This window comes from Triturus cristatus, chromosome 5_1, assembly GCF_964204655.1.
Source record: "Triturus cristatus chromosome 5_1, aTriCri1.1, whole genome shotgun sequence".
Classification (NCBI taxonomy): Eukaryota; Metazoa; Chordata; class Amphibia; order Caudata; family Salamandridae; genus Triturus; species Triturus cristatus.
In genome coordinates, this window is record NC_140587.1 from 603729690 (window position 1) to 603749695 (window position 20006).

Sequence of the window (20006 nt, forward strand, 5' to 3'; positions counted from 1 at the left end):
TGATAAAGGTGGGGGACTTTCTTCCTGCAGTTAATCGGAGTACAGCTAGCCAACCATCATAAAAATAATGGTCATCTCCATTAATTACTGCTAAAGGGCCCTGGCAGGGATGCCCCCTCTTCTGCTACTTTTTGCCATAGTTATGGAGCTTTTAAACTGGATGAACTTCATTCACACAGGAGTATATTATTTGTGCCTGTGCACCACATTCTATTGTTCATTAAAAGTCCAGATACAAAATTTCCCCTAGTAACTTAGGAAATTATACAGTTTGGATTTGATTTAAGGATCTGTATTAACTATGTCAAGTCAGAACTATTTACGGGTTCAGGTTGAAGATCTATAGGTTGTATGATGTAGTTCTTACTAATATCTATGGCCAAGTGATGAACAAATTATCTAAACAAGTAGACAAAGTACCCACTCGCAATTGTGGGTAGGGTCGTTATAATACAAATCACAGTGTTGTTGAAATTCTTATACCTATCTAAAGTAATACCCATTCTTCTCAAAAGGTTCTTTTTTTCTTTCACTTAAGTTCAGTAACTTAGATGAGTGTAGGCAGTAATCAGCCAAGGGTTATTTGGGAGATTCTCACCTTATCATATGATACGGGAGTTCATTGCTATAATACCTGTTAACATAATGCTCAAATATGGTTTAACGAAGTCTAATTCTGATGTTGTAATTGCACCATTCGTTTTGTGGTACATTGGTATGTATTAGTTGTTATTTTTAACTCATAATACATAAAAAAGAGAATTATTAACAGAGAAAATTTGCAACAGTGACACCAGAAGAAAAAAAGATAAGACGATCATTTAAAAGATGATTAAAGAGATGTAAGGATAAATGACCAAAATGAGGAAACTAATAAGGCAAGAAGAAAGTTAGAAAGATGGATATAATTATAGAAAGAGGCAAATTGAAATGGGAAAAGACTGAGCGAGAAAGAGTAAGGCAAGAAAACCATTACAACTGTTGCAGAAAGGCTGACGTTCATTCTTTCCCCAGCCAGATAAATTCTTGTCTTACCTCTGCTTCCTCCCATGTAGTGGGAGTGGGAATATATTTGAAGTAGCCAGTAAATCCAGTTGCCCATTCATCTGAGAAGGAGGCATGTCCTATAAGATAAATTGAAAACAATAGTTTTCACAGGCACTCTTAGTTTTCTGTAGATCCTGAGCATGCTAGGAACCTTGTACATCTTTGTTTGTGAATGTTCATAGCACTATTTTGTTTTGATATAATAAAAACCATGTTTTTCTGCCACAAACTGGCTTTGAATTCATTCTAAAAACTGCAAATTCATTAATGTAAAAAATGTGGATACAAATTCTAACTTGGATTGAGAGTAGTTATTTCCATATAATCAAACAGCACTTGGTGAGGGGGCAATATATATAGTTTAAAAGCATCATTCACTGACTATCGTAGCACTTGTGGGTTTCTCAGTATGCATGCAGACATCTGCTCATTGTGGGCTCCATAAGGAAATGGGAAATGGGTTGTGTCACTTTTTCACCAAGCCCCTGTGAGTGAATTCCATAGGGTTAGCACTTTAATTATAGTATGTGGTGTGTGTGTGTGTGTTAGTGTCTTCCACTCTCAGTGAGCAAGTCACGTGTTCATTCTTTTCTTAGTACCACTTTTTTCCTTATCCTAGTTATTATGAGCCAGACGTACGAAGTCTCATTGTTTCCCACTAAACTAATTTTGCAAGCCGGTAAAGTATTTTTGACTTATATAACTGCTATACTGACAGATACTGAACCACAATTAGGAAGTGGCATTGAAGGGGAAAGTTCCTCCTAATTGTTATTTGGTGATATATGTGTCAGTGGTTTGCTATTGCAATTGCAGTTGTAAACTACTAACCTCGAAAACTCTGTTAAATTAATTTGCACACTGGAGAGTGTCCTTTGGGACAGCTGAGCCTTTGTGACTAATGTTGCCAGCCTTTGCGGGATACATAATGGTCCAGAGTTCCACTGTTTACTGCTCCTCAATAATTTTCTCAACCAGGAAGCCATTTTTGTATTTTTTTAAAAGGCAGTAGTGGTTCCTTTCAGGAAAAGAGGCTGCTATTGGCATTGTAATTGACAATGCATTAATGCTCTGTTTTGATAAATAACACATAAATAAAAGGCATTGTCATTTATAATGCCAATATCTCAAACTCTGGTAAATGCCAGCCCTATTTAAATTAAAAGAAGCGGCTTCCATTGTCCCGGCGTGCTTGAAAAGTGAAAGCGCACATGGTGCGCTGAATGTTGCAGGAAGACAATTCATAGTCTTTTTTCTTTCCATACGCGTTCGCAACTCACACGTAGTGGCTGCACCATACGGGACGTCACACGGTTCCCGCCGTCTCCCGTTAAAGTCAGTCCATTCACCAGTGGCGCGCTCTCTGCGAGTGAAGAAGCATTTCTAACTAAGGAGGGTGAGTCATTTGGAGATGGGTTTATATTTCCTCCGTGTTGTCTTTCACGATGCGTCTCATGTGATTTAACAAACCAGGAGATTTTGGCAACATATGTGGTAAACATTTTCTCGACGCGGTCCTTTGTTTTCAATATTCGGCCTGGTGCGATTAATTCGAGTTCTATGAGCCTTCTATTTTATTTGGTTTCCTTCTGTTAGCGCTCATTATATGGCTAACTGTTAAGTCTAACCCCAATGGATTGGCTTACTTCTCCCCTTGTTTTAATTCACTACCAACACGATTTACGAAGTAATAAACACTCTCATCACATAAGCGTGAAGCAGCCTCTGGGTAGGCGCTTTGTTTTTGGATAGTCCTATACATGTAATTGTAACGAGCGATAGCAAACTTTAGATGACACCAGTGCGTCACGCGATCTTCTTTTTATCTAATGGAAAAGGCGTTTTCCTTTGGATTGTGAGATCGTTAGCATGACGATAGATCACATGACACTGTTTTTAAATTGCTCGCTCTGTCAATATACCGTTTAGTTGCTACCTGATGTCTTATTTCATGATTTCAAGATTCTGGCACTGATTGTGTTTCTCCTTTCTTCCTCCCCCCGCCCTTGGATTTGTAGAAATTATTGAATTTACCCGCTGCAAGCAATTGTGATTATCATCACTCCGCGACCAATGGTTTTGTGACCATGGTGTTTCCAACAGTATTTACACTGAACTGGAGTAATATTATGGATCTTGTCCCCAGTTGTTGAGTAAGTTTACGTCCAAACTTTTCATGGGTTCCTTTTTTACACAGTAACTATAGTTCCCACAATGGGTTTTGACTGACACCTTATTTTGTAGGTGTTCATCACTCTCTCTCTCAATCCGGAACCTTCGGAGCCCCTATTGCCTGTGACGACTTTGTGCGCCTACCAGGCTTGTCCTGTTATTCCTTACATGTTAATTTGAGTATTTATTTAGTATACTTTCTGGTCTTTATTTAATTTTATTGACCTGATGAGTCCTTATCTTATTGTACCCCTAGGTGTCCCTGCCCTTTTCACTTTCACCTCTGTCCTGAGGAAGACCCCGCCAGTAAGGATTGAAAAACCTACTTAGCTTCAGGGGTCAAAACGTCGACATACTACTGCTACCAGTATTGCCAACAGTGCATGCCGCATTGTGTCTTTCTCTTGTACATGGTTATGCAATTAATTGTCATTTACCTCTCTTTGATTGTGTTTGAGAATATGTGGCATTGAATAATATGCCCAACAATTGTATTGTTTTACCAATTTGATGTATTTGACACTTATTTCACTACCTCACTCAAATCACTCCCCCTCCCCTTGCACTTAGTTGGACACATCAACTAGGCTTTTATGATGTTTTTGTAAAAATTGCTCTTAAACACATTGCATTATGTGTAGAGTGTGATTAAATAACAGTCCAACACTTTTTCATTTTCTCTTGATTTTGCATATATTTTTTACATTTGCTTATACACCTCGTTTGATGTATTATAACTGGGATCACCACTGTCTAGAATGTTGCAAGAAAGCATGCCATGCCTGTAGTAGGGTAAACTCTTTAATGAATATTGTGCTTATAGACTAAATAAGGCATTGCATGTAACAGCGGAAATAAAAGGGCCAGTCTTCATGGTAGGTTATAAATGAAGACAAGGTGGTACTAAGGAGTGACTAACAAGCCTAATAATGAATCAGAAGCCAGCATTTACGAAGGACAATGGCACAAGCCAATGGAAAATATGGGCAGAGAGTGGGTGGGGCTTCAATTCTATACTCCAAAACAGCATGCCTCGCAGAGCAGCGCTTGCGCTGCCCAGGCTCTACCTAAGCAAACATTGTTAGGATGGCAGTCTCCTGCTCTTTGCAGATCACCATCCTTGTGTTTGCAGCCAATCACACAGGGATGCAAATAGCGAACTGCCTAAATAATGCTTATTTGGCAGTACATTCTGTGACTGCCTGTAGCTAAAGATTTTGCAAGGTGACCAATCTTTGCATAGAACACATCACAAAATTAAAGACTGGTCGCAAAAAGTTTCTCCGTGATTTGCAACTATTTTTTTAGTACATATTGATCTCTGTATTCCCTGCCTCATTGCTGATGCATCACATCTCTTTTTCAGTGCATTCAATATCTCCAGGCTGTTCCCTGAGTCAGGGAGCTTGTGCAGTCCCGTCCCGTGTTCAAGTATTCTCTGCTTTAGTGTGCAAGTCTCCCTGTCCCAATGTTGCCCTATAATTGGCTTGCTATAATAGTCGGTGAGCTGTGGTTTGTATGCTTTCGTTGCAGTGATCCCAATCCCCTGTCATTGTATTCAGTGCCCCACTGCTTGCTTGTTCTCTATTCGTATTAGAGTGGATCACTGGTTCAAGCATTCCCTTTCTCTGTGTTATGCTGTATTCAGCTTGATGTAGTTGTCCCTCTTCTGCAGAATTATTATTGTCATGCTGTCATTGGCGTGTTGTAGTTCATTGCGGTTATTGTGGTAGTGCTTTAGTCAGGGCAGTGTTCTAGTCTGGGAGCACAGGACTGGGTCAGTATTGTAGATTTAATGCTAGTGTTATGTTGTTACAGCACTGCTGGTGCACTGCTACCGTTGCAATTCTGCAGATGCATGGCCATTGTTGTAGTGCTGGAGTATTTTAATTAGAGTATACCTGTGAGTAGTGTAGTGCTTTATGCCTTAGTGTCAGTGTTGTTATGTAACTCTAGTGTTATTTTTGTAGTATTATAGTTTCATTGCTGTAAATTCAGTGTCGGGGTTGTAGTTGTAATGTTGTAGTGACATAGTGATATATTAATGTAGTTTTGCAGGTGTAGTTATGTAGTAAGCCTTGAAGCAGTAGTGTTTTCATGATGCAGATTTGCAGTAGTAATAGTGTGTTATTGATGAATATGTGATGTTACATCGCATGCGGTACAATGCATGCGATTACAACACGGCCGGTACAACAACCGCATTGTTAAAACACATACCATTACATTGCAAAAACATGGCTGTTTGACCATTAGCTCTGTCTCTTTTTATGCTGACAACATAAGAGCCGTCCGCCAGCACCATGAGACCTTCGGGTGATGTGTGCGCTAAATAAATGTTCCTTGATTTGATTTGATTGCAAGTCGTTTCTACGACTTGCTGTAGGGGGCGCGCTGGACTTAGGAATAGTATAATTTACTATTCCAACTCCAGTGTGCGCAACAGTAGGGAAGGTGTTGGAATAGTAAATTACACAATTCCTTAGTTTAGAGAGCCCCCTACAGCAAGTCGTAGAAACGACTTTCATTGTAATGTTTGGCATTGTAAAAACTGTAATCGCAAGTGTTGTACCGCATGCGATGTAAATGCTGCTTCCCGTTATTAATGCAGTTGTAATACATGTTTTAGCTTTGGTCATGTTGTAATAGTTGTGCTGACATAGCAGCGCTGCAGTAGTGTTGTTAATGTAGTGCATTAGCTCATAGTGGGCACATCATTAATAAGTTTGAAGAGAAATCTGTGGCATTGGCATTCAAGTGTTTAGAGATCCCTCAACTTTTCCTCTACTCTTAAGTTAGAGGCTCTGCCAAGGTGGCAGCCATAGTGAAATTGGAACTGACAGCAGCGTGTGAATGACCAATAATAACAACTCTATCTTCCCAGGGGCGTTTGGTACTATCTTGGCTGATTCCATTCGTGTGGGAGGCCAACTCTGAGACAAAGGTTGTGAACCACAGAATATGTGTGAATGAGCTTAAGGACAGTATCTAGGCATTGGGTGCAGTAAGCTGTTCTTCTTGAGTTTGCAGATCCGTTTTGTGGGTCTGGCTGTATTCAATAGCTCGTAGTGTGATGAATTGAGTTCCTCTTTTTTTAGTATGAACTAGTGCATTAATTGAAAGTAGCCCTTATGCGCCCAGTCTCTTTTAATGGAATGTGAGTGCCTTGATATGGATTGGGGATATTGGGTCATCTTATTCACCTAAGAACCTAGGTGATATAATGAGAGGGTTCTTTGGAAACATATAGAAAATAGTTTAACAATCAGAAGAGACCATATAAATGTGGAGAAAGTGCACAGTTTTAATCAGTAATTCAAGCATTCATTAATTTTTCTAGAAAATAGGACTCAAAATATGAAACAAGTTTTGTGATTAAATCTATGCATCACAGGGTAACAGTACAAAATGTACTACATATACAACAAGTAATGTGGTGATCCAGTGCGCAGGTGAGTAAAATGTGTAATTCCACAAATGTTATAATGGCAGTGAGATAATCATCAGCACATTCAATCATATCCAAAAAATACTATTATGTGTGTGAAAGATAACTTGTCGCAAACTTCACCAAAGATTGCTTCTGAACTTAGTTACCAATATGCTGCAAATGTGGGTCTGATCAGATTTATATATCAAACATTAAAATGTAAAGTCATATTTAATTTTACATAGCAGTGATACTCATTGAGCTCCTAGGACATTATGCAGTCTAAGCTGCATACATAATATATATTCTGGCCAATTGTACAAGAATTTACAAAAACAACAGTTATGGCTATGTAAACAATATGTAGAAAAACAAGGGGAAGTGAGAAGCAAAATTGGGGCTAACCATCAGCCTCCCTTAAATGTTGTAATCAGTATACAAAAGAGGAAAAAGCCTCAGAATTGTAAACTCCTTACATTAGTTAATCAGTTGTGAAAATTATATCACCATTAAATTTGGCCTGGGCAGTGAACTCCACTCCATTCGCGGGGTTTGTGGACTTTTCTGCACTCCGCGGAACTCACGGAGTGCAGAAAACTCCGCTCCATGTAGTGCAGCGGAGTTTTATCTCCGCTTGTTCTAGCCAACGGTAAGTTGGAGAGCGCGAGCTGCCACTTCGGTAGATTTTCTACTCAAGCGGCAGAAAGATCAGCGCAAATGGTAGTTTGTACTGCACTCCGCCACTTGCTGAACTCCGCTGAGTTTTTTTGTTACTTTGCGGAGTTCCACGTAATGGAACTCCGTGAACTCAACCCAGGCCTGCATTAAACCCTAAGACAAAGGCAGTAGGATTGTCTTACAGTTGACAACAGTGTACAGAAAAGAATGCCTTAGGCTATTGGCAGATTAACACAACTACAGGATTCTTGTTGTTGATCTCATGCCCACACTGAAATTAGAGATTTACTCTATGGTAAAGAAGGCAGAGTGTGAGGGGTGGATCACAAAGCACGAAGGGGATTTTTTGAGAAACACAAATTCGCTGATACCATATTTTTATACTCTGTCAAAGGTCCACAAAAATTGTGACCCATCACCGGGCATGCAAATTGTAACAGAGATAGGTTGTCTTCTGTAACCCTTGTCACAATTTTGTGACTTTTTCCTAAAGTCAATACAACAGAAGAAGGAGACCTTCATAAAAGACACAAAGGGCCTATTGATCCATGTCAGGAACATTGAATTTGTTGACCAACAAGACCTCCAAATGAGTTTGGATGTAGAGAGTCTGTACACCATCTTCCCCCAAGAAGAAACTCTAGAGGTCATTAATAGGGTACTTGAGAGTGCAGAATGGACCTATACCCTCCCCCAGAAATTTGGTGATGGACTGCGCACGACTTTCTCTGACAAGAAACTACTTTGAGTTTGAAGGCACCCTCTTTCTACAAACCAAGGGTACTTCGATGGGGAGTACTTTTGCCCCTAGTGTGGCAGCGTTATATTTACACAACTTAAAAAAGAGAAACAGCTTACATGAGGGCAACCTATATTGGAGTAACATCTCTATATGGAAACAATATATAGATGACATTCTGGTGATATGGAGAGGGGACATACAGACTACTTCCGACTTCCTTACTTGGCTCAACAACCAACGCTAGGAACCTTAATTTCACACATACTATCAGTAGAGAGTCATTTACATTCCTGGATGTGGATATCTTCCCAGAGGGACCCTACAGACAGATACCCATCAGAAATCATCTGCTAAGAACAGTTTGTTACACGTTGACAGTATTCACCAGCTACCATTGCAGGTAAATCTTCCTTATGGCCAATTCCTCTGCCTGCAGTGTAACAACAGCTGTATAACAACTTTAAACAACCAGCAGACCATCTGTCAGCCAAACTGAGGGCACGTAACTTAGAGGAGAAAATCATTCAGAAAAAAAAACATGCGAGAAAGCTGGATTGAGATGCACTAATAGAAACACAAGGAAAGGAAAAAGCTGAACACCCTCTGGTATGTGTCACCACATACAACGTTGCCTCAGACTGCGACAAAAAGATCATTAAATGCAATTGGCGCATTCTAAACACATGACCCAGACAGTTAGACAATCCCCTCTTTTCTAACAAAGAACTTGCAGGATACACTTGTCCCCACTATATCAAGAGCCAAATTAAATCAGAGAATATGATTCACAGTGCACTAGGCCTTCCAGGAGTAATAGGTCACTTACCTGTGTGGTCAATGCAGTGTCTGCCAGCTTACCACACCAACAAAAAAGATTGACCTAGGCTTACACACTCTTCGGCAATTACAAAGACATACAAACTGCAACACTAAACAGGTAATATAACTGATAATCTGTGAAATCAAACTCAGATATGTAGGTATAATCACTTTAAAAATAAGCACAAGAATCTGCAAACACAGGAGAAACATCAGATGTAGAAGCAATACCACCAAAATGGCAGGACATTACATCACTACTGGACACTCCGCAAAAGACCTTAAATGGGTCATTCTGATACATGATAGCTCACCATCCAGTAGCTTACACTAATGAATACGAACTGATGTCTGACACTGTGTGTAGATAGGTGTATGTTTTCACCATATTATTCACAGCATTACTCCATAATTTATTTTTATCTTTCCAATTAGTACGGGGCTTATTACCTTTTCTCCTCCGCCTTTTTGTTGTTGCCTTGCACTGCTCTCTATAGATCAACAAGACCACATATATAGGGAGATGGGACTACATTTCCCATCTTCTCTCCCACATGACCCCTTTACATCGATAGATAAGCTTGGGAGTCTTTCGCGAGACTCTTTACTTTAGGAACCAAGGAAAATTTGGAAGTGAATCTACATTTTCCAGGATTTCCACACATCGGCACTCCTCCTTTAGGGACCGTGTGACTTTGGTCACATGACTTCCTCCCTAGACATAAAAGACAGCCCAGTTCAGGGCGGCTATCATCGGAGGAGTGCGGGGAGCTGAATAGGTGGAAGGGAGGGTGATTTCCCTTGCTGTAATAAGTGCTGGGTGGAACAGGATAATTAAGCCCTTTCTTTAGAAACCCCCTTACTTTTTTAATGAAGGGTCAACACTGTGTTTTCTTTTCTCTTTGAGTGTAATGGCAGGGATCGCCCCGCCCCCACTACCTCATGGAGCCTGAACTTTTAGAAATCATGTAGGTGTCATAGACATAACGAACATTGTTTGAAATACACTAGCGTGTGCATGCTCCACACTACTGGCTATTATAATTTAAATGTATTTTCCTTAAAGTGTGTGTTTTTATGTGTGTGCATATATAAACTTTTTTTGTAAACCGACATGCTGTGTGCAAGCTTTTGAACCATGATTATCTGCCAGGATCATCATTGCAATATATCTATAGATATAGATATATGTACATATATATATACCTACTGGTGACCGTACGTACATATATATATATACCTACTTGCGGTCACCAGTAGGTAGTTATAGTTAGGACCTATTTTCCATAGGAAATCTACAACATTCTATTCCCAATAAGTCTGGCGCCGATTGACGAATCTTCGCGAAATGTTCCAAACTTTTGGCCAACTCCGGTCCGCTCCTATCCTGAAAGTTTTGTGGTGATTCGTCAAGCGGGGGCCGAGAAAAAAGGGGAGTCCCAAAATGCGTTTTCCCCATGCAATTTCCCATAGGACCTGTTCACGCAGCTACAGCCCGAACTGCTGAACGGAATTACACCAAATTTGGCAAAGAGGTAGTCCTCAGTTCAGACCCGTGCCTTTTGCATAAATGGTGTAAATCCGTTCCGTAGTTCCTGAGAAAATTAGAGTTAAAATGATAGATATATCTATGGCCTCAGAGGATCCGTGCACCCTATGCACACCCTGAGCGCACCCTCAGCGAACCGACCCCGTACCCTCCCGATCACACACTGAATGCTAATTGGCTGTCAATTGTCTGTCTACATTCGAAACCAGGAACTGTTGGCAGCCATTTTGTGCCTCGGTAGAAGCGAAGCTGATTAAGTAAGGGAAATAAGTGTGTGAAAGATGTAAAGGGAGCAGGGTAGAAATACTCTGACCCTCTAGTGTTGCTTAGGGGGTCCCCTTTTAAAAAAAAAAATGGCAAAATGCGCGCAGGGTGCGTGGATCCGGCAGAAAAAAAAACCCCAAAGCGCGGGCTTCCGCGCTTCCTTAATAATTAGCCCCCGGGGGGCAAAATCTGTAAAAATTAATGGGGGGCCCAGGCGGGCCTCCCAGCCCCGGGGACCGCTACGCCCCGGGGCTAAAAAATAGACAGGGTGGGGGGCTGAACGGCCCCCACAAGCCCCGGGGACGACCACCCCCGGGGCTTTAATGTGTGAGGGAGGGGGGCTGCGTGGCCCCCCTCCTGGAGCCCTTGAGGGCCCTGAGGACCACCACCCCCCAGGGCCGGCTCCTACAGTGTCCTGGGGTGCGCACCCCAGGACACTGTTGTTTGCTATGAGAGGGCGGGAGTCTCCCGCCCTCCCATAGCAAACTTTGTTTGGATTTTGAAAGAGAGAGCAGGGAAACCTGCTCTCTCTTTCAAAACACAAACGATATTGCTTTTCCACACGGGGAGCTGCATGTCAGCAGCTCCCCATGTGGAAAAGCAATGCTGGCTCCCGAAGGATGCGGGGAGCCGGCTGGGACCGTGGGGGTGTTGGGGCTCCCCCCACGGTCCCCAACATTTTTTAATAAACCCCGGGGGATGGGGTCCCCGGGGATAATAAAAATTAGTGATAGGGGCTATTTTTTCTTTTACAGTAAAATTAGGAGTCGCGCATTCTAACGCGTTGGGTGCACGATTTCTCTTGCGTAGGGTGCGCGGTTCCTATCGCGTTGGGTGCGTGGATCCAAGGAAAAAAAACTGACATTTTTGGGAGATAAACATCAAGCTTAAATGCTTCGTTCTTGAGTGGCTCTAAAAAGAGCCATTGTGTTCATTGAGAGTTTTTGGTACTTATAAGTAAATACCTATACAGAGTCTAAAGTTGTTGAGGAAGACTCTGTTTCAAGAACGCCCATGACAGCAAGGAGCTCTTCAACATCGTCAAGGCGTTCTCCAACCCCAGCACCGGCAACAACGACATCACTCCCTCGCAGGACCTCTGCGACTCCCTCGCCTCGTACTTCCACCGCAAGATCGCCGACATCCACAACAGCTTCGGCGTTCCACCCCCGCACCCTTCGACCGATCCTACACACCCCGCCGCCATCCTCCAGACATGGACCGAAGTGACCCCCGAAGACACGACACGCATGATGAACACCATCCACTCCGGATCTCCGACCGACCCATGCCCCCACCATGTCTTCAACAAGGCCGCCTCTACCATCGCCCCCCACCTCCGAGACATCATCAACACCTCCTTCGACACAGCCACCTTCCCGGAGAGCTGGAAGCACGCCGAGCTCAGCGCACTACTGAAGAAACCAACAGCGGACCCGACCGACCTCAAGAACTTCCGCCCCATCTCGCTCCTTCCCTTCCCTGCCAAAGTCATCGAGAAGATCGTCAACAAGCAACTGGCCGCCTTCCTCGAGACGAACGGATCCCTCGACCCATCGCAGTCCGGATTCAGAGCCAACCACAGCACCGAGACCGCCCTCATCGCAGCCACCGACGACATCCGAGCCCTGCTCGACAACAGTGAAACAGCGGCACTCATCCTCCTTGACCTCTCCGCAGCATTTGACACTGTCTGCCACCGCACCCTAGTCCAACGCCTCAACGACACCGGCATCCAGGGGAAGGCTCTGGAATGGATCATCTCATACCTTTCCGGCAGAACACAGAGAGTACGCCTCCCCCCGTTCCGATCTGAGGCCACCAAAGTCATCTGCAGCGTCCCGCAAGGATCGTCGCTCAGCCCTACTCTCTTCAACATCTACATGAAACCCCTCGCTGCCATCGCACGCCAACACAACCTCAACATCATTTCCTACGCCGATGACACCCAGCTGATTCTCTCCCTCACCAGAGACCCCGACACCGCCAAAGCCAGCCTACACGAAGGGATGAAAGACGTCGCCGAGTGGATGAACATCAGCCGCCTGAAGTTGAACACGGACAAGACAGAAGTCCTCATCCTGGGACCGTCGCCATCCGCATGGGACGACTTCTGGTGGCCCCCGGCCCTAGGCACCGCACCCAAGCCAACGTACCACGCACGCAACTTGGGCGTTATCCTGGACTCCTCCCTTTCGATGACTAGACAAGTCAACGCCGTCTCCTCATCCTGCTTCCACAACCTCCGCATGCTCCGCAAGACCTTCCGATGGATCCCGACCGAGACCAGGAAGACTGTCACCCAGGCCCTCGTCACCAGCAGACTAGACTACGGAAACACCCTCTATGCCGGTACAACAGCCAAGCTACAGAAAAGACTTCAGCGTATCCAGAACGCCTCCACCCGACTCATCCTGGACGTCCCCCGTCACAGCCACATCTCGAGCCACCTGAGAGACCTGCACTGGCTCCCTGTCAACAAGAGGGTCACGTTCAGACTCCTCACCCACGCACACAAATCCCTCCACGACCTAGGCCCAAAGTACCTCAACGACCGCCTGACCTTCTACACGCCCACCCGCCTGCTACGATCCGCGAACCTCGCCCTCGCCGTCGTCCCTCGCATCCAGAGAGCCACCGCCGGAGGAAGATCCTTCTCCTACCTGGCGGCTAAGACATGGAACTCCCTGCCCGTCCGCCTGCGGCTAACCCAGGACCACCTCGCCTTCAGGAAACAGCTCAAGACCTGGCTGTTTGAGCAGTAGCAGACCCCCTCCCCCTAGCGCCTTGAGACCCTTCCGGGTGAGTAGTGCGCGATATAAATTCCATGATTGATTGATTGATTGATTGGTTTCCTTCATCAGTAAAGTGTACTCCATCTCTCCTATACATCTCTTGCATATGAAAGCACTGATTGTTATTGTAAATGGACCCCATTCTATTGTCTCGGAGAAAAGCAGAAACAGATTTATTCACATGTTTCCTAGCTTTCTCAATCTGTGGACAAAAATGATTGGACCAATTCCATTTCTGCCTTTGGCATATGTTAGAATACACAAAGGCAGTTTTGGGAACAAGTGAAATCAATTCTGCAAAGGTGTCCTTCATAAGCATTTACAGACCTACCCCAGTCAAAGTGCCTAGGTCATTGCCACCACAGTGCACTATTATGAGGTCAGGGTGTTGGAGATGCATAAAGGATTTTACCAATGGCATCAATTGGTGCCACTTTAACCCTCTCTGTCTAATCCATTTAATGTCTACATTTGGCAAACCTAGGTCTTTGTGAATGCCTTTGTTTTCTGCATACCTTTGGCTCCAGAAAATATAGCTATGTCCTACAATCCACACTCTAAGCATCTTGAAGGGAGGTCTGGATGCACTCAGATGGTCTCTGTAAATGAAATGGCAGTTTGTAAAAGTAAGATTTTTCTAAAATGGTGGCTAAGATTCAGTTTTGAAAAAAGACAAGAAATCATTGGTTGATTGACAACCTTTTACACTGAAAAGTATGGTGCATGTTTCTGGTTTTTAAACGCATGATTCTTATTGGTTAACACAAACTGATTGAAAGGAACATAATATATGATAAGCTGATATGTTGAAAAGTCAAGCACACTTGCTGTTTTGATTAGCAACATTGTGTGCTGAACTTGTGACCTGTGTACTCAGTTCAGTGTTCCATGGCCTGTTTCTATGGTAACAGGCAGAAGGCAGATTGGGGGTAGGGTTCAAATGTATGTCATTTGGAAAGGGTTGACATGATTAACCAATAGAAATGTGTGTTAGCTTTTAAATTATTGTGGGAAGGAATGTGATTTGATGTTTACATGTATATGTGTGGAAAATGAGAGGGAAACTTTGCCATTCTTTGGTTTTGCTGACAGGTGCACAGTGCAGAGATTCTGTATAAGAAAATCTGGTGTGTGACTTGTATGTGGTCTATTTTGATTTTAAAGTGCAGGGAGTACTTTTTTAGTCTACAATCTTTTTGACAGTGTGTGTGCATGTAGAAACCATTCTGTGATAAGGATTTGTGTTTTTCATGTGTTTGCAGACAGATAACTGTGCTGTTTTTATATTTTGGTAAAATTAGAAACCAGTCATTGTTTATGAATTTGCAAAATGAGTCATGTTTCTACACTAAAATGTAGTACTCGTAGATCAAGAAATGTGTTTTGGTATAGTGCAAGGGATAGTGTTGTTTGTCTAGAATCACACAGTGAGTCTGTGTGCATTTAGGAATCGTTTTGAGAGAAACATTTTGGTACTAATGTGTAGTAGAAAATGTTCTGTAATGTGTGCAGTCACCTTAGATCTTATAGACTAGTAAATGTATTTTGTAAAAAGGATAGTTGGCTGTCTAGAATCACACTGTGAGTCTGTGTGTATTTGGGTAAGCATTGTGAGAGAAGCATTTGGTAACATCATGTATTTGCTTGCAGATAACTGTTTTAAAACCTGTCATGTTGTCAAGTTTAAGTAGCATTAGAAGCCAGTCTTTGCTTATGGATTGATAAAATGAGTCAGGCATTGACAGTAAAGTATAGTACTGAAATATGTAGATTGTGTGCAGTCCCCTTACCCCTTCCAGAGTAGTGAATGAGTTTTGGTAAAGTCCAAGGGATAGTGTTGCTTGTCTAGAATCACACTGTGAGTCTGTGTGCATTTGGCCAACCATTGTGAGAGAAGCATTTGGTAACATCGTGTATTTGTTGACAGATAACTGTTTTAAAACCTGTCATATTATCAAGTGTTAGTAGCATTAGAAGCCAGTCATTTCTTATGCATTCATAAAATGAGTCAGGCTTTGACACTAAAGTGCAGTACTGAAATATGTAGAAAGTATGCAGTCCCCTTACCCCTTCCAGAGTAGTGAATGAGTTTTGGTAAACTCCTAGGGATAGTGTTGCTTGTCTAGAATCACACTGTGAGTCTGTGTGCATTTGGGTAAGGATTGTGAGAGAAGCATTTGGTAACATTGTGTATTTGCTGACAGATAACTGTTTTAAAACCTGTCATGTTGTCAAGTTTTAGTAGCATTAGAAGCCAGTCATTGCTTATGCATTCATAACATGTGTCAGGCTTTGACAGTAAAGTGCAGTTCTGAAATATGTAGATTGTGTGCAAACCCCTTACTCCTTCCAGAGTAGTGAATGAGTTTTGCTAAAGTACAAGGGATAACGTTGCTTGTCTAGAATCACACTGTGAGTCTGTGTGCATTTGGGTAACCATTGTGAGAGAAGCATTTGGTAACATCGTGTATTTGCTGACAGATAACTGTTTTAAAACCTGTCATGTTGTCACGTTTTAGTAGCATTAGAAGCCAGTCATTGCTTATGCATTCATAAAATGAGTTAGGCTTTGACACTAAAGTGCAGTACTGAAATATGCAGATTGTGTGCAGTCCCCTTACCCCTTCCAGAGTAGTGAATGAGTTTTGGTAAACTTCTAGGGATAGTGTTGCTTGTCTAGAATCACACTGTGAGTCTGTGTGCATTTGGGAACCGCTGTGAGAGAAGCATTTGGGTACTTCATATCTTTGCATACACATAACTGCTTAAAAACCTTTCCTGTTCTCAAGTTTTGGTAGAATTAGAAGGCAGTCATTGCTTATGTATTCACCCAGGAACTGTCCTTGCAATACTGTAAACATTCAGTTAATATCCAAGTAGTAACGGAGTGAGGCAGGCCTTAGCACATGCATTGATTCAAACGCCTATTCACTATGCATGCAGTCCTCTAACCATCTACACAGTTCTCTTTCACACCTTCAATTCCCCAGTCAGTATTCATACACTTCCAGCAAACACCCTGTCACTCCCCTTGCACTCCTCTAGTGACCCATTCAGCACCATGTACTAATTCATTCACTGCGCCAAAACCCAACCACTTATAAATTCACCCAGGCACTCTCCTTGCAGTACTCTAATCATTTAGTCAGTACCCAAGTACTCATGCAGTGAGCCAGGCCTTAGCACATGGACTGCTTTAAACCCCTATCCACTATGCATGCAGTCCTACTTGTCTTTCACACCTTAAATTCTACAGTCAGTATCCATACACTTCCAGCAAACACCCTGTTACTCCCCTTGCACTCCTCTGGTGACCCATTCAGCACAAAGTTCTAATCCATTCACTGTGCCAAAATCCAACCACTTATAAATTTACCCAGGCACTCTCCTTGCAGTACTCTAATCATTCAGTCAGTACCAAAGTATTCATGCAGTGAGCCAGGCCTTAGCACATGGACTGCTTCAAACGCCTAACCACTATGCATGCAGTCTTTTAACCACCTACACACTTGTCTTTCACACCTTCAATACCCCAGTCAGTATTCATAAACTTCCCGCAAACACCCTGTCACTCCACTTACACTCCTCTAGTGACCCATTCGGCACCATGTACTAATCCATTCACTGCACCAACACCCAAACACTTAGAAATTCACCCAGGCTGTGTCCTTGCAGTACTCTAATCATTCAGTCAGTACCCAAGTACTCATGTACTGAGCCAGGCCTAAGCACATGGACTGCTTCAAATGCCTATCCACTATGCATGTAGTCCTCTAACCATTTACACACTTGTCTTTCATACCTGCGATTCCCCAGTCATTATCCATACACTTCCAGCAAACATCCTGTCACTCCCCTTGCACTCCTCTAGTGACTCATTCAGCACCATGTACTAATCCATTGACTGCACCAAAACCCAACCATTTATAAATTCAACGAGGCACTCTCCTTGTAGTGCTCTAATGATTCAGTTAGTACCCAGGTACTTATGTAGTGAACCCAGACTTAGCACATGGACTACTTCAAACGTCTATCCACTATGCATGCTTGCCTCAAATCACCTATACAATTGTCTTTCACACCTTCAATTGCCCAGTCAGTATCTATATACTCTAATAAACATCCTGTTACTCCCCTTGCACATCTCCAGTGAATCATCCAGCACCATGTACTAATCTATTCACTGCGCCAAAACCCAAAAACTTAAAAGATTCATGCAGGCACTCTCCTTGCAGTACTCTAATGATTCAGTCAGTACTCAGGTACTCATGCAGTGACCCAGGCCTTAGATAATGGACTACTTCAAATGTCTGTCTAGTATGCATGCAGGCCTCTAACCACCTACACACTTGTCTTTCACACCTTCAATATCCCAGTCAGTATTTATACAGTTTCCGCAAACACCCTGTCACTCCCCTTACACTTCTCCAGTGACCCATTCAGCCCCATGTACTAATCAATTTACTGCGCCAAAATCCAAACACTTATAAATTCACCAAGGCACTCTCCTTGTACTTCTCTAATGATTCAGTCAGTACCCAGGTACTTATGTGGTGAACCCTGTTTTAGCACATGGACTACTTCAAATGACTATCCACTATGCATGCAGACCTCTAACCACCTACACAATTGTCTTTCACACCTTCATTTGCCCAGTCAGTATCTATATATCCAATAAACACCCTGTCACTCCCCTTGCACACCTCCAGTGACTCATTCAGCAGCATGTACTAATCTATTCACTGCGCCAAAACCCAAAAACTTAAAAGATTTATCCAGGCACTCTCCTTGCAGTACTCTAATGATTCAGTCAGTACCCAGGTACTCATACAGTGACCCATGCCTTAGCCCATGGAGTGCTTCAAACGTCTGTCCAGTATGCATGCAGGCCTCTAGTCACCTACACACTTGTCTTTCACTTTTTCAATTAACTAATCAGTATCTATAAACTCCAGTAAACACTATTTCAGTCCACTTCCACACCTCTACTGACTCATCTGGCACTATGTAGTAATCTATTCACTGCACCAAAACACAATAAACTTAAAAAGATTAACCCAGGCACTCTCCTTGCAGTAGTGTAATGATTCAGTCAGTACCCAGGTAATCATGCAGTGTCTGAGGTCTTAGCTCATGGACTGTTTAAACGTCTATCCACTTTGCATGCAGGCCTCTAGTCACCTACACACTTGTCTTTGACTTCTTTAATCAACTAGTCAGTATCTATCTACTTCACTAAATACCCTGTCACTCATCTTGCACTCCTCCAGTGACTGATCCAGTACCATGTACTAATCTATTCACTGCGCCAAAACCGAAAAACTTAAAAGTTTTATTCAGGCAGTCTCCTAGCAGTAGTTTAATGATTCAATCAGTACGCAGGTACTCATGCAATGAATTGTGCATTACCACATGTACTGCTTTAAAGGTCTATCCAGGATGCATGCAGGCTTCTAACCTACTATACACTTGTCTTTAACAGCTTGAATTCTCCAGTCAGTATGCATGTACTTCCAGCAAACACCCTGTCACCCCTCTTGCAATCTTCCAGTGACTTATTCAGCACCATGTAGTAATGCATTCACTGCGCCAAAACTGAAACACTTATAAATTCACCCAGGCACTCTTCTTGTAATAGTCTAATCATTCAGTCAGTACCTAAGTACTAATGGAGTGAGGCAGGCCTTAGCACATGGATTGATTCAAACGTCTGTCCAGTATGCATGCAGCCCTCTAGTCACCTACACACTTGTCTTTCACTTGTTCAATTAACTAGTCAGTATCTATAAAGTCCAGTAAACACTCTTTCAGTCCACTTGCACACCTCTACTGACTCATCTGGCACTATGTAGTAATCTATTCACTGCACCAAAACACAAAATCTTAAAACGATTAACCCAGGCACTCTCCTTGCAGTAGTGTAATGATTCAGTCAGTACCCAAGTAATCATGCAGTGTCATGCAGTGTCTGAGGTCTTAGCTCATGGACTGTTTAAACGTCTATCCCGTATGCATGCAGGCCTCTATTCACCTACAAACTTGTATTTCACTTCTTTAATTAACTAGTCCTTATCTATATACTTCAATAAACACCCTGTCACTCCCCTTGCACTCTACCAGTGACTTATTCAGCACCATGTAGTAATGCATTCACTGCGCCAAAACTGAAACACTTATAAATTCACCCAGGCACGCTTCTTGCAATAGTCTAATCATTCAGTCAGTACCTAAGTACTAATGGAGTGAGGCAGGCCTTAGCACATGGATTGATTCAAACATGTTTCCACTATGCATGGAGGTCTCTAAGTACCAACACAACTGTCTTTCAGACCTTCAATTTCCCAGTCAGTATCTATAAACTCCAATAAACACTCTGTCACTTCAATTGCACACCTCCACTGACTCATTTGGCACTAAGTACTAATCTATTCACTGCATCAAAACCCAAAAACTTAAAAAGATTCACCCAGTCACTCTGTTTGTAGTATTCTAATGATTCAGTCAGTACTC

The 20006-nt window shown here is 42.7% G+C and overlaps 1 protein-coding gene across 1 annotated transcript in view; it reads right to left on the reverse strand.

Moving 5' to 3' along the window:
• LOC146831257 (lectin-like) overlaps positions 1-20006 on the reverse strand; it is a 201384-nt gene that overhangs the window by 131999 nt on the left and 49379 nt on the right. Inside the window, exon 3 of the mRNA XM_085604122.1 lies at positions 1036-1124. Within this exon, the coding sequence (XP_085460248.1) occupies positions 1036-1124 (89 nt within the window). The remainder of the gene's footprint in view (positions 1-1035; positions 1125-20006) is intronic.